Source organism: Centruroides vittatus, unplaced genomic scaffold, assembly GCF_030686945.1.
Source record: "Centruroides vittatus isolate TY-2023 unplaced genomic scaffold, ASM3068694v2 contig_370, whole genome shotgun sequence".
NCBI lineage: Eukaryota > Metazoa > Arthropoda > Arachnida > Scorpiones > Buthidae > Centruroides > Centruroides vittatus.
The window spans coordinates 2,564,673-2,579,131 of record NW_027122193.1 but is presented as its reverse complement, the minus strand read 5'-3'; the positions used below and the strand labels follow the sequence as shown (position 1 = coordinate 2,579,131).

Genomic DNA, 14,459 nt, shown 5'->3' with positions numbered 1-14,459 from the left:
GTATAAATATTTATTATTCTAACGTACAAATAATAAATTTTGAAGCTAAACATTTTATTATACTTTATTATTACATTTAATTAATTAATAATTAATTTAATGTATGTGATGACCTACAGTTAATTTTAATAAAAATACATCTACGAGTTGGCAACATTTGTTTTCGAAAAGTTTGCGCCAATTTCGAGTTGGATGTTTGATCGTAGGAACGTAATCTGAATGACAAGAAAAATGTTCAAACAAAAAGAAAATTACTTTGAAACTTTATTAAACGAATTATCTTCAAAATCCCGGGACAGATATTATTCTGCTATCGATAATATCGTTGAAAAGGTATGACACAAATATATAACTTTGGAATCTTACCTAAAAATGTTTAAATAAACTTAACAAAATACAAAGATTAATGTATAAAAACAAAACGTGGTGACAGTCTTAAGTTAAGGCAGTGATTCTCGACCACTGTGCTCCGAAAATGTGACCTAAATAACCAACTGCATTTAAAAATCACTGTTATGACGACTGTTAAAAGTGTACTGTGACAACAAAAAAGGTCGAGAATCACCAAGTTAAGGGCTAAAGTTTGAAAGTAAAGACGACGACACCTGGTTGATAGGAAAGTTAATACGATTTTTTTCTTCCTTGACCTATCAGTTTTCCTGAAAGTAAGCCTGACGAAAGGCACAATACAAATTGAAAATTTCAATATTTTCAAATCCATGGGAAACTTTGAGAAAACACACATGCTTATTTGAACTTAAAAAAAAATATATATATATATATATATTACAGGTATACAGGTATTCCTCATACAACATGATTTCACTCTAATGTGGTTCAAAAATTAAAAATATCCTCCATATAATACTGTTTCTGGTTTCATTCTAAAACAGTTTTGGAAATCTTCTGTACAAAATTTCACAATTTTTTAAGTATAAACTTCGTTACTCAGTATTCGAAACCAGAAACAGTATTATATGGGGGATATCTTTAATTTTTGAACCACATTAGAGTGAAACCATGTTGTATGAGGAATACCTGTATTTACTTTCAAATATAGTAATTGCATTACAGTATTTATAGTACATGAAACTAAATGCATAGTTTTTGATGTACCCAAAATACAAATATGAGTTTCTGCATTATCTGAAAGAGTTCTGGTCCTATCAAGTTCAGATAATCAAGTTTCCACTAGATATATATATATGGTAGAGCGTCGTTTATCTGAAAGCCGATCGACCGAAACGTCGGTTAACCGAAAATGTTCCAGTCAGACTGTGTCGTGCTGAATCGAATGTTTTTGATACTAGATTAACTTCCAAAATATAAATTTTTTGTTTTTATATTTTTCAATATATTTATTTGTTTGTACAAAATAAAGAAATAATTTTTAACGATGCAATAACCACGATTATTATTATAAAAAATTTACATTAGGCTTGACGTCGACGAAAATTCAATGCGAAGCGACATGCAACGGAGAAAAATTTCAACATGGGATAGGCAAGACCACTTGATTGCTTCGCTAGTAGGGAAGCGATGAAGTGGCCTTGGGATAGGTTAATATATTTGTTTGTACATAATCGGTTATCCGAAAAATAAGTTATCCAAACAACCCCAGTCCCCAATTGATTCGGATAAACGACGCTCTTCTGTATATATCTTTAATAATAGTTCCCCCCTCTCTCTGCTTTGTGGATATTAAGAGGGTCATTTAATCATACCCACTGTCATTGACCTCCACAGAAAGTTTTCCCAACTTGAAGACAAATAATTACAATCAATAAATTTTTATTTCTTTTTTGGGTTTTTTCACAAGTAGATTATAAAATACAGTAATAAAATTTTAAGAAGATAAAGTGTTCCATGGTTGAGGGTGTAAGATTACACATCTCGATCACTTTTACAATTATAATCTGAGGAATTTTTTATTTGACCCCAGAAGATGGCAAGTGATCCTTTTTCCCCCTCTGTGGATATCCATGCTCATTGTAGTTTCAGCCATGCCCACAATGGGGCAGCCACGTGGCAAAGGATGGGATCTGACACACACAAAAATCCAGGGAATTCTTGCCAAAATTCAATCCTGGTCCTCAGAGCAGTAAGCTGATAAGTCAAGGAGTCAAGACATGTAGGGACCTGTCTTGACTCCAGATATCGATATTGTTTTATGTATTTGGAACAAACACAAACATCTTTTGCTACTGTATGGTAACACAAATTTCTGAATCTTACTGTTTAGTGCAACTTACTTAAAAATAGTTATAAATGAATCAGTTGAGATACGTTGTTTTGTTTCAAAATATACTGATAGAACATCATCCACTATTATCTTACGCTTTTCTACCAATATGTAAAACTATTAAGACAATGCAAAATATAGGTTATCGTGGATATATTACATAAAATATATTTCAATAATATTTCATTTGATTTAGTATTTATGAAATATAATTTTTTTCCCTGATTTATTTTTCTATTTTCAGTATGAAAACATTGGTGACGAAGATGACGACATTATTGACTTGGAAAATATGAAAATAGTTGTAGATAGGGGTAAGAATTTATGCAATTTTATTAAATTATTATTAAGCTTATTATCAACAAGATTATTATATAGTAAGAAAGTTCTAATTAATTAGAAATGATAGCATTTAAAGCTTTCTATGCAGAATTTAAATTGATAACTTTTAAATTTTGTTTGGCAAAATGCTTATCCATTTCATTTAAACTTTCCCCAATATTAATAATAATGATGAATAAATTCTGAACAGTTGTTTGAACTGTAGATTACAATTAACAGTTGTAATTAGTAAAATGAATTCAAGTTAAATTAGTTCAAAAGAAAAAGTATATTTTAATTAACAATTTGTATTTCCAAATTGAAATTAATTGTATCTAGACCATTAGCAAAATCTAGTTTATGTCCAAAAGAATTTGTTTTAAAAACGTGATTAATCTGTAAAATTAATGTGCACTTTGTATTATAGCATAAATACATATATATCAAACAAAGTATAATTTTTTTTTATAATATAGGAATTTGTCTATAGTTTTTTGACTTCCTTTTGTTTATATATACAGGGTGGTCCATTTTAATCTACTGGAATAACTTAATAAATATGTATTCTTCATGTTAGACTTCAAGGGAGCCACAAGACTGGTCTATTGGTTTCATCATAGAGGGAACTAAACTATAATCAACTAGTGTTGCCACCTTTACAAAATCGCTGACCCGGACGGCAGGTCAGATTTGTTCGAACAGAAGTTCCCGACGCATGCGCAATGTCATTTTACAATGAGAAGAGTAACGTGCATGTCGGTTCTAAATCAGTTACAGTTAGGGACTAGGGACTTGTGTAGGAGTAACGTGTGTAACCTAAATTAAGGAAGAGCAGATAATTTAGCTCCATAGAAGATGTGTACGGATGTACAAGCAAAAAAAAAAAAGAAAAAGGTCGAGAGGCAGGTTGCGCATCACACGTCCGCGTAAACAGAGTAACATGGCAGAATGGCAGATGAGTTTCAGTGAGTGTGAGGTCTTTCGCTATTCAAATTGTGTAAATTTATAAAAATATTTGCAAGAACTTTGTTTTATCGTAATTTCACAATTTCTACAAAATTCCCGGACAAAATTAATAGTTCACCCAGACAGTGAGTCAATTCCCGTACTGTCCAGGTGAAAACCGGACAGGTGGTAACACTATAATCAATGGAAATGGGGTCAAGTTTAATTAAACCTTTATCTAAATTATTTTTTCAAAAGACGTACTTATCATAAATTGTGAGAGTTCGAACTTTTATGTGGCCACCACAATGTGAGCATGCATCTGTGGATATCTATGAAGTTCATTGAAAAAATAAGGGAAAATGCTAAAAATAAATATTATGAAATTATTATTAAAATGTTTTTAGATAAAATTTTGCCTAAGTGAAAAAGATAAATGTCAAAAATGATAAACTAAGGAATGGCTGATTTGAGTTTAATTTCCATAGTTTAAATAGGATTTGTTCAGAGACCCTAGAAATTGAATGTTGTTTCTAGGAAAGTAATACATTCAAGAACAATATATTGCAGTTTCACTGTATATCTTTCATTCTTTAAATTATGTTTCCAAATGACTTCATATTGTTAGAAATGGAAAATTAATATAAATGACATGAGTAATTTTATCATGTATATTCATCTATACAATTTTAATTTCAAAGCAAAAATTCACATATTTTACTTCGTAAACCATAAATTAACAGTTTAAATATAAAAACTATAATGAATATTTTGAAAAATGTTTATTTAGTTGTACTTGGGAAAAAATAAAATGAAATTAGTGCTAACTATAATATTGAGTGTATTACTTTGAATACTTATTCTTTAAAAATATCAGTAATATATTTATATATCAAACAGAGATTATTGTGTTCTCTGTTAATGAAAATTTATCTTACATTTTAAAGGATATTTTGATAATGTCTGCTAATTGAAACTATTATTTCTAGGTGTTTTAAGAAATTCAAAAACAAGTAAATTTGGGATACTTACAGAAGCGTATGAAAGTCGAAGTGAAGCAGGTAACGCATACGTTGTATCTGATTTAAATATATTATTAAATAGAAAAAAATATATGAAAAGAGAAAAGATAACCTTAAGTAATTGAATCCCTTAATAATAATCTTCAAAATTTCTTTAACGGAACAATATTCATATTGCTTCCTAATAACTACACCTAGATATCTACTGTAGTATATAATGCAGAAATACATACGTTTTATAGTATCTTTCTATTTTAAATGAAAATCGGTAGCACCAGAATATAAATTATCTGATTCACTTAACAAAAGTGTTTTCTTCAGAAATATTTTTGCTCCTAATTGAGCAATTCTCAGCATATATATCAAATGTTTTGTATTTTTCACCTTGTTCTACAAGGTGAAAAATACAAAACATTTTTAAAAAACATTGAATATGAACAAATTGAACTATTTTAATTTACAAAAGTTTAAAAAGTTACTCAATTTAATAATTATAAATAAGAGAAAATGGATCCAAGTTAAATTTTTTTGGTTACCTGAATTACACAGTTTTGTCTTTATCACACAAAAGTACATACTTTATATAATTGAATAACAATAATTTTGTATATTAATTGATTATACAACATACATGGCTGCATTGTGATATTTGCATAAAGTATGTTTCAATGTAAACTAATATTCTAATTAAAATGAATATAATGTTTATAATTGTGCTATCATCGGGCAGTTTTTTAACATTTAATTTATTGAGGCAGACAAAGACCTCTAATAAAGGTCAACTCATATCTTTTCTCAGACTACATTATGGAATTCCAATGTGTGAAAAGGAATTGTGAAGATGCATTTACCGTAATTTTAATACTTTATATAATTATAAATGTATATATTTTTTTAAAATAAACTGATATATATTATAATTTAGAAACATTGAAAATTGCACATTTTTACTTTACAGTTTAAAATATATTCTTATTTTTTCCATATAAATTGAAGAATTACTTTAAAGTTTCGGTTTATTAACAAATGAAAGGAACAAAAGTTTTCCCAGAATGTTAATAAAATATTTCCAAGATTTATGAATTGATAGTCTTTAACATTCGATTCAAGAAGACGTAGTCTGTTCAAAAAGTAATTTTTGGGTCCACCATTTATTTCTTAACTGTGTTCTAGAACACCCTTTGACGACCGGACCTTTCCTTCGAGGCTGCTAGGCCGCCGGGTTAAAATAGTTCCTTTAAAAAAACACAATAAAACATCCAAATTAAAACAAAGGTAAAAATTCAGAAATTGGCGGATCTTACAGACATCTTCAATTTTAATCTATCCAGTGGCAGATTTCCAGACTTTTATATCCACTTGAGAAGCGCTGTTTAATGCAGATTTCTGGTGTCCCTCTGGTGACGAATTAACTTTAAAATTTTTGATTATTAAATTTCGTCGTTAGATAATTTTTTAGTCGATTCAAGAAGACGTAGTCTGTTCAAAAAGTAATTTTTGGGTCCACCATTTATTTCTTAACTGTGTTCTAGAACACCCTTTGACGACCGGACCTTTCCTTCGAGGCTGCTAGGCCGCCGGGTTAAAATAGTTCCTTTAAAAAAACACAATAAAACATCCAAATTAAAACAAAGGTAAAAATTCAGAAATTGGCGGATCTTACAGACATCTTCAATTTTAATCTATCCAGTGGCAGATTTCCAGACTTTTATATCCACTTGAGAAGCGCTGTTTAATGCAGATTTCTGGTGTCCCTCTGGTGACGAATTAACTTTAAAATTTTTGATTATTAAATTTCGTCGTTAGATAATTTTTTAGTCGATTCAAGAAGACGTAGTCTGTTCAAAAAGTAATTTTTGGGTCCACCATTTATTTCTTAACTGTGTTCTAGAACACCCTTTGACGACCGGACCTTTCCTTCGAGGCTGCTAGGCCGCCGGGTTAAAATAGTTCCTTTAAAAAAACACAATAAAACATCCAAATTAAAACAAAGGTAAAAATTCAGAAATTGGCGGATCTTACAGACATCTTCAATTTTAATCTATCCAGTGGCAGATTTCCAGACTTTTATATCCACTTGAGAAGCGCTGTTTAATGCAGATTTCTGGTGTCCCTCTGGTGACGAATTAACTTTAAAATTTTTGATTATTAAATTTCGTCGTTAGATAATTTTTTAGTCGATTCAAGAAGACGTAGTCTGTTCAAAAAGTAATTTTTGGGTCCACCATTTATTTCTTAACTGTGTTCTAGAACACCCTTTGACGACCGGACCTTTCCTTCGAGGCTGCTAGGCCGCCGGGTTAAAATAGTTCCTTTAAAAAAACACAATAAAACATCCAAATTAAAACAAAGGTAAAAATTCAGAAATTGGCGGATCTTACAGACATCTTCAATTTTAATCTATCCAGTGGCAGATTTCCAGACTTTTATATCCACTTGAGAAGCGCTGTTTAATGCAGATTTCTGGTGTCCCTCTGGTGACGAATTAACTTTAAAATTTTTGATTATTAAATTTCGTCGTTAGATAATTTTTTAGTCGATTCAAGAAGACGTAGTCTGTTCAAAAAGTACTTTTTGAACAGACTACGTCTTCTTGAATCGACTAAAAAATTATCTAACGACGAAATTTAATAGTCTTTAACATTGTTATACAGCTTTATAATCTATTGTATCTCTAAAAAAAAAAAAAGTACAAATAGCTTAAATATATAAAAGATAAAATTGAACAATTGGATCGGTTATATGTACAAACTAATAAAATTAGAACAATTTTTCCAGTAAAAACACTCATTCTTCACCTACTTCGAGTAAATTGTGACAAGACAGTTAACAAGCAAAAAAAGGAAAACATTTAACTTTTTTTAAAGAAAGTAAGCAATTTTCAAATTGTATATTCCTACTGTTGTCTGTCTGTCCTTCATTTATCTCAAGAACAGAGTTAGGTGAAAATTAAGACTAGACATGGAAAGCTTAGGGCTGGAGGCCCCAATTGACTATGTGAATTACTGGTCTAGACCAGAAATCATGTGATCTTTTTACTTAAAAAATAATTAAAAATTGCAGTTCAGCATTAAGACAATGTCACAATAAAAACTACTCATCAAAAATGTGTCTGATGGTAATGATATGATCATATTAATAGACGTTTTTGTTATAAAATGTTTAGTTACTTTAGTTTAATATATTGAAAAACTTAATTCTTTTAAAAATATTTAGATATAAGTGATTTTTCTTATTTGTAAAACTAATAAATGTCATAAAATGGTAAAAATACAATATTATAATAATCAAGATATTAGTTGTAACGTCTCATTTTTCTTTGTTTTTAACAGAAATTTTAAAAATAAAGGAAATATCAAGAATAATTAATAAGAATATATTACCTGAGAACACAGATTTCTTAAATCAAAAAGCATTTAGGAGAAAGAAGAAATCTAAATCAGGTAGGATAATTTCATTGTTTAATTAAAATCATATTAAGAAATGTGTAATAATTTTTAACTAAAGATATGCTTTTTTATTGTCAACAATATTTAACATTTTGTCCTTTCTGTAGATTTTTAGTTTGCACAGAATACAGTATATAAAAGTTGAGTGAAATATGTTTAAAATTTCAATTTTAAAAGTTAATTTTTGTTGTTTATTGCTTTCTACTCTCCAAATATTAAAATATATTCTATGCATTTGACTCTAGTGAATGATAACTGAATGTAATAACATAAATTTGGGAGATAATATTGGGAAAGAGATTGAAATTTTTTAGATTATAAGTATTTTAAGCAACCTGTTTTATTTCATTTAAAGGAGATGCAATTATAAATTGCAACTGACTTGAAATTAAATATCAAATAATACAACCAAAACAAATGCTTCCAATCAGTTACCATATATTTTATACAGAACAAAAAATTTAGTAGTGATCTTCATTGATTCTATCCCTGTCATCACTGGATATATGTATCCAGTGATGACAAGGATAGAATACTCTATTTTTTTATTTTCATTGCAATAGATAATTAAGTTCTTAAGCTTTATTACATTCTACAGTCCATTCATCAACAGTACATGTAGTTAACATTGTCATTTGTTCTAATTTATTCCCATTTTAATATTCTTTCTTAGTTCTAACATTAATAATGGGGGAAATATTGCTATTGAAGAATGTCTTATTATGACTTCAGGTTAAAATATACTGAAATTAAGTCAGGAAATTAATTATAAAAAATTTAGTAACTTCAAAAGGCATTTGTTTTTAATAAAAATATAAATACGACTTTTACAAAGAAAAATCTTTGCATGTTGTCCTCCTTTTTCATCGTTTGCACCATCAGCAGTCCTTGCACAATTCACACAAATTTCGGAGATGACCTTCCTTTGTAGGCTGCTGCCTCCGCAAAAGAATGTAAAACAGGTAAAGCATCCTCTGGTGCTAATGCCACAATTGTAAAAATTACATTTTAAGTAAAAATCCAATATAGGTACGTGGCCACGATTGTGGCATTAGCACCAGAGGATGCTTTACCTGTTTTACATTCTTTTGCGGAGGCAGCAGCCTACAAAGGAAGGTCGTCTCTGAAATTTGTGTGAATTGTTCAAGGACTGCTGATGGTGCAAACGATGAAAAAGGAGGACAACATGCAATGATTTTTCTTTGTAAAAGTTGTATTTATATTTTTATTAAATGTAAATAGCGCCGGCCACGTACCTATATTGGATATTTACTTAAAATAGCATTTGTTTTTGTTGTCTGTTTTTAAGTTGTTGATGTAAACAAGAATGAGTGATACATATAATTAAAAATGTGGGATGTAAAACAGAATAGACTTTATACTGTAGATTTATTTGAATAATAAACAAGCAATTATTTATTGTGACATTGTCACAATGCTGAGCTACAATTTTTAATCATTCTTAATTTATTTGATTTAAAATATATTCTCCTGATCTCAAGTCTGATATACAGAGGCAAGACATTACTTACATTTCCTGAATGAATCAGAGTCATGCTGGTTATCTATGTAACTACATTCAGGGAAAAATTTTTGAATTGAATTCATGTGATTCTGGGTCTAGACTGGAAGTTCATGTATAGTTAATCAGCACCTCCTGCCCCTAAAGTCTCATTTTTTATTTATCTAACTTCGTTCTCTAGATCAAAGAAAGACAGATGACAGTGGGAATTTATAGGTTTACAATTTTATCAAATTGCAGCCCAATAAGTATGTAACATGGATAAGCTTATAATTAACATTATTCATGATTATAAAAAGTACAGTGTAATAAATTAATTTATTGTTTTAAAAATTGTATAATTGATTCTTATTTTTAACTTTCATTCTTTCTCTTTGCTGCAGTGTTCTACAGAACTTTTACAAACATTGTGCCCATTATTATCATACATTGCTGGATAAATAATCAGATAATTGAAATTATACTGAATGCACAAAGAAATATTTATAATCATCTAGCATTCCTCAAATATTGTCAAAAAGTACTTTACATTTGTTTTTCCATTTGTTTCATTTTATTTTATTTACAAGCTCATTCTAGATGTTTTTTTTTTCAGTGCAAATAGTTTAAAACACTTCTAAAATTATAAAAACTGAATATTAAATTTACAGTAAAAAAATATTGAAGATGAGAGTTTTTAGACTCAGAAAAATGTGCAAAGTACAGTACATTAGATAATACATTATTTAAAAATAATCTGTAAATGTCCATTAAAATTCAGAATGAAATGTTATAGATTTAAGCATATTTCATGTATATTTTTATATTGGCAACTGGAAGAAATATATTTTCTACATTACTACGAAATATGTATGTTGCCTTTTCTAGATAATTTCCTGTCTATACTGTTGAACCTAATTTTGTCATTTTGTAAATGATTTCAATTTTATGTATCAACTCCTTTCAAATAATAAAGCAAGTTCTTCGTAATAATAAATGTTAGGTTGAAAATTTTAAATTATATTTGAATAGACAGTTCTAAAAGTTTATATATATTTTCTATATAACTGACCAAATATTGTTTAAATTATTATTAAAGAAATTACCTAAATTTGTAATTAAGAGTAAATTTTTAAAATGTTTATACAGTTAAAGTATATTCTAAAATGAAATTTTATTATGAACTTTCTAGAAATTTTAATATTTTTTAATGATACAAATTTTTAAAAATATGGAAAAGTTTATATATAAATTTTCATTATAATTAATAACAAGTAATATATGAAAAATTAGAATTTGTAATATATATTTTTTCTTTCAGAGAAAAAGAATAGAAAGTATAACAAGAAACAATCATCTTTTAATAACAAATCTTCTCATGAATGTACAAACAGACCACTTCCAAATGAGAAAGTAATGACTGATATTGAATTATTTAATCTAAATAATTTAAAAATTAAGAGAACCGACAGTCAAGATTTGAAATTCTCCAAAGTTCTCTTTGATGAACTAATCACTAAGCATGACATGTTATCCAAAAAAAATGAAAACTCAACTTTATTAAAACGACAGAAATGTAAGTCTAGTTTTCAAAACAATTTTTCAAATATTCAAAATTCTGCTTATACTGTTAAACACATTTCTGTCAACAAAAGTTCTGAAACATCAGTCAGTCAAGATAAAACTAACCATATAAATTCATTAAGAAGTAAAAGGTATAGTAATGAAAATATTGGTTACTTATCTTATAATTCTAGTGAAAAAAACAACAGAAATGTTGTTTTAAAAGATTTAAGAGTACATGTTGAGAGACTGAGAAGTTTTGATGAAGATAAGACTTATAAAATTGGAAACGATTTACAATACAGTGATAAAAATGAGAAACAACTAAAATCCAATCAAAGTAATTTCCTAATTACTAAAAACTCTCTCAGGTCTGCAAAGCGGCTAAAATTGGATTATCATCATAATAATACAGGAAAGGCATTGTGTAACACTTCATCTACATCAAGTAATCAAAATAAATTATCTAAATCTATCTCGAGTGGTATTTTGAGAGACAGTATTGCATACGTAAGTGATAGAACAGCCAGTAATTTACAAGATAAAAGTGTTACTTCTCTAGGTTATCGACCAACCCCTTGTTCTCTCAGTCTTTTATTTGGAAATAAATCCAAGAATACTGGTTCTATTTTGGAAACAGTTCGTAATACTCCAAATAAACAGAATGATCAGGTAATAACATATAGACAATATTTAAAAGAAGTTTCAAATACAAGCCAAGAAACTAGTTCTTATATCCAGTCCCAAGATTGTTTTCAAAGAAAATCAAATCAAATTCAGATTTTGAATCATAGTAATGTAAAATGTAGTAAAAAAACAAAAATTCAGAGAAATGTGTCAAAAGAAAATTTATCTTTTAAAACAGTAATTTCTCAAAATGATTCTTGTGTATATCATGACAAGAAAATGGCAAAACACAAACAAATAAGCAGTGTTTTAACAGATGATGATTCTGATTTTCAGACAACGTGGTCTTGTGTGTCACAAAGAACGTCAAAGAATCAATTAAATAAGACCATCCCAACAATAAACTATAAAAATAGGACTTTATCACAAGAAAAACTATCCATTTCTTTAAACCAGAATAAAATGACTGTTTCATATAGAGAAGAATATACACATGATTATAATACAAGATTACAGAGTAAAAAGAAACAGGCAATTGCAGAATCAAGACATTGTTTTTTATGTACTGATGGACATCACACTCCTAACAGACATTCCCAGAATGTGAAGAAAAGATTCAATGCACAAGACTGTAATGTAATTGATAAACTTTGTAATAATAGATCTCAGACTGTAAAGAAGTTAACTTCGAGCAGACAGTCAAATGATGCATTAAATAAATTACAATATCAAAGTAAAAAAGAAAAAAGATTGGAACCACTAAAAAATTGTAATGTGTCTCAGATAAACAACAGATTACATGGAAGTCAGTCTCAGAGTGCTCAAAGGTTGCACACCACTTCTGAGGTAAATTCACACTGTGTTTCAAGACGATTAGAATTCAAATCTCCAAAATCATCTTGTAAAAAGTACAGAAATGTCATAGAAATATCTCCAAAGGTATTTCCTGGTTCTAGAACGTTCATAGAAATGAATGGAACAGAATATCAAAATGAGAATCAACAATTTGAAAAGCAAAGCCTAAGCATTACACCATTTACAAATAACAATAATCATTCTTACAATACTAGATTAAACATGTTAAAATCATACAGAAATCAGTTAGTGGAAGAAGATGTACTATTAAAACTTTTATCATAAGTTTAAATATTTTTCTGAATAAAATTTGTACAGTTTTCTTAATATTTTAATATTTTACTTTAAGTATGTACAATTAAGAACTCTATATTGTTATATTAGTTGAACAATAGAATAATTTTAACCTTTTGAAAAATATTTTTATATTAATAATTTAGTGATGGGTTTTTGATGTAGTTTCTTGCTTTGTTGATTAATAAAGGAACAGATATAATTCATCCCATCACTAAATATAAAATACTGTATTTAGTTAGCTCCAAGATTTAAATCTTGAGACTATCTCAAAAATAAATATGAGAATTCTAAAGATCAGTTAATATCTTCAATAAAATCTGATGATTCTTAATTATAAACAATATATGTAAAATATTGTGATGTTTTTTTACTTTGAAAAATAAAGATGACGTCCTAAGGACATCATTAAAAATATTTATTTTATTAATATAAATAGATTTCATAGATTAAAATTAAAGTCATATCTATCTATAATTTGGGAAGAGGCAGAATAATGTGGCTGGCTTTAAAATATTAAATTGATTTAGAACAGCATGTTACGCTCTATTTGGGATTCAGTTAACTTAAGGCATTTAACTGTATCTCAAATAACTTACAGCTATTCCAAATCTGTTTTAATCATTTTTAAAATATATCTTAGTTAAGTGACTTTTGGCTATCCTGTGGATCCGACTGATTATTGAAAGAGTGTCATAAAATTAAATGTTACACTTAATAAATTTTTAAAACAATTATATGTAAATATTGTGCTTTTGCAAATTTTCTCTCAAATTCTCCATCCAATATATTAACTGAGAAAAATAATGACATAGACCAAATTATTAACTAATGTGTATTCCAAAACTTTTAGTGTTATGAGCTTTTAAATACAAATTTCATAACACAAATTAATGTACTAATGCATATTCCAAAACTATGATTTGGTGTAGGACAAATCATAGTTTTGGAATATACATTAGTATATTAATTTACATTATATTAGATACAATAAGCATACATCAGACAGACTCAAAGGTTGCACACCATTTATATCTTACAATTGTTATCTATATATTACATAAATTATGTTTCTGACTTAATGAATTTATGAAACTTATCTTTTCGTGGCTGAATCAGTATAAATAGTAAGCATTAAAAACAAGTATTATAGAACGGCGGTCGGCGGTCTGCGGAACATTGATGGTCCGCGAGAAGATTTGGGTGGTCCTTGGAGAAATTTGTACGTTGATCAACTGAAGGTTACGCAAAGTATTACAAAAGAAATGCAAAATGTTTAGTTGCTTTTTTCACTCGTTGGGGTTTTTTATTCAAATCTAAATCCAAATACGAGTGACTGTTATCAATAAATAACGAACAATAAACAATATTGTGTGCACGATTGTCGTCCTTCGTGGAAAAGTGCTAAGAACCCATAAACTTATTTCAAACAAGCAGCAATGGACTGTAGGTTTGCATTAATTTTTTATAATTAAACATGCGAGTTTCATATTAATATAGTAAAATTGAACTTTTATGATCATTATTCTACAGATTTTGTATTGTTTAAAAAAAATTCACGATAGTGGTCTGCGGGATTCAAAATTGTGAGTTTAGTGGTCCGTGAGGTCAGAAAGGTTGCTGACCGCTGTTATAGAATA

General features: G+C 28.3%; 1 protein-coding gene across 1 annotated transcript; it reads left to right on the top strand.

The window, feature by feature from the left end:
- Positions 1–201: 201 nt before the first annotated feature.
- Positions 202–12,810, top strand: LOC136975333 (uncharacterized protein PF3D7_1120600-like). The gene is made up of 5 exons (XM_067270388.1): positions 202–333; positions 2,487–2,556; positions 4,498–4,569; positions 7,863–7,973; positions 10,802–12,810. The coding sequence occupies exons 1-5, from the start codon at positions 220–222 to the stop codon at positions 12,808–12,810; spliced, it is 2,376 nt and encodes a 791-aa protein (XP_067126489.1). The 5' UTR covers positions 202–219.
- Positions 12,811–14,459: the final 1,649 nt, after the last annotated feature.

Coding starts and splice junctions, on each gene's coding strand:
- LOC136975333 (XM_067270388.1), top strand. CDS start 220: ATGACAAGAAAAATGTTCAAACAAAAAGAAAATTACTTTGAAACTTTA. Junction 2,557..4,497: donor GAAAATAGTTGTAGATAGGG/GTAAGAATTTAT, acceptor TATTATTTCTAG/GTGTTTTAAGAAATTCAAAA. Junction 4,570..7,862: donor TGAAAGTCGAAGTGAAGCAG/GTAACGCATACG, acceptor TGTTTTTAACAG/AAATTTTAAAAATAAAGGAA.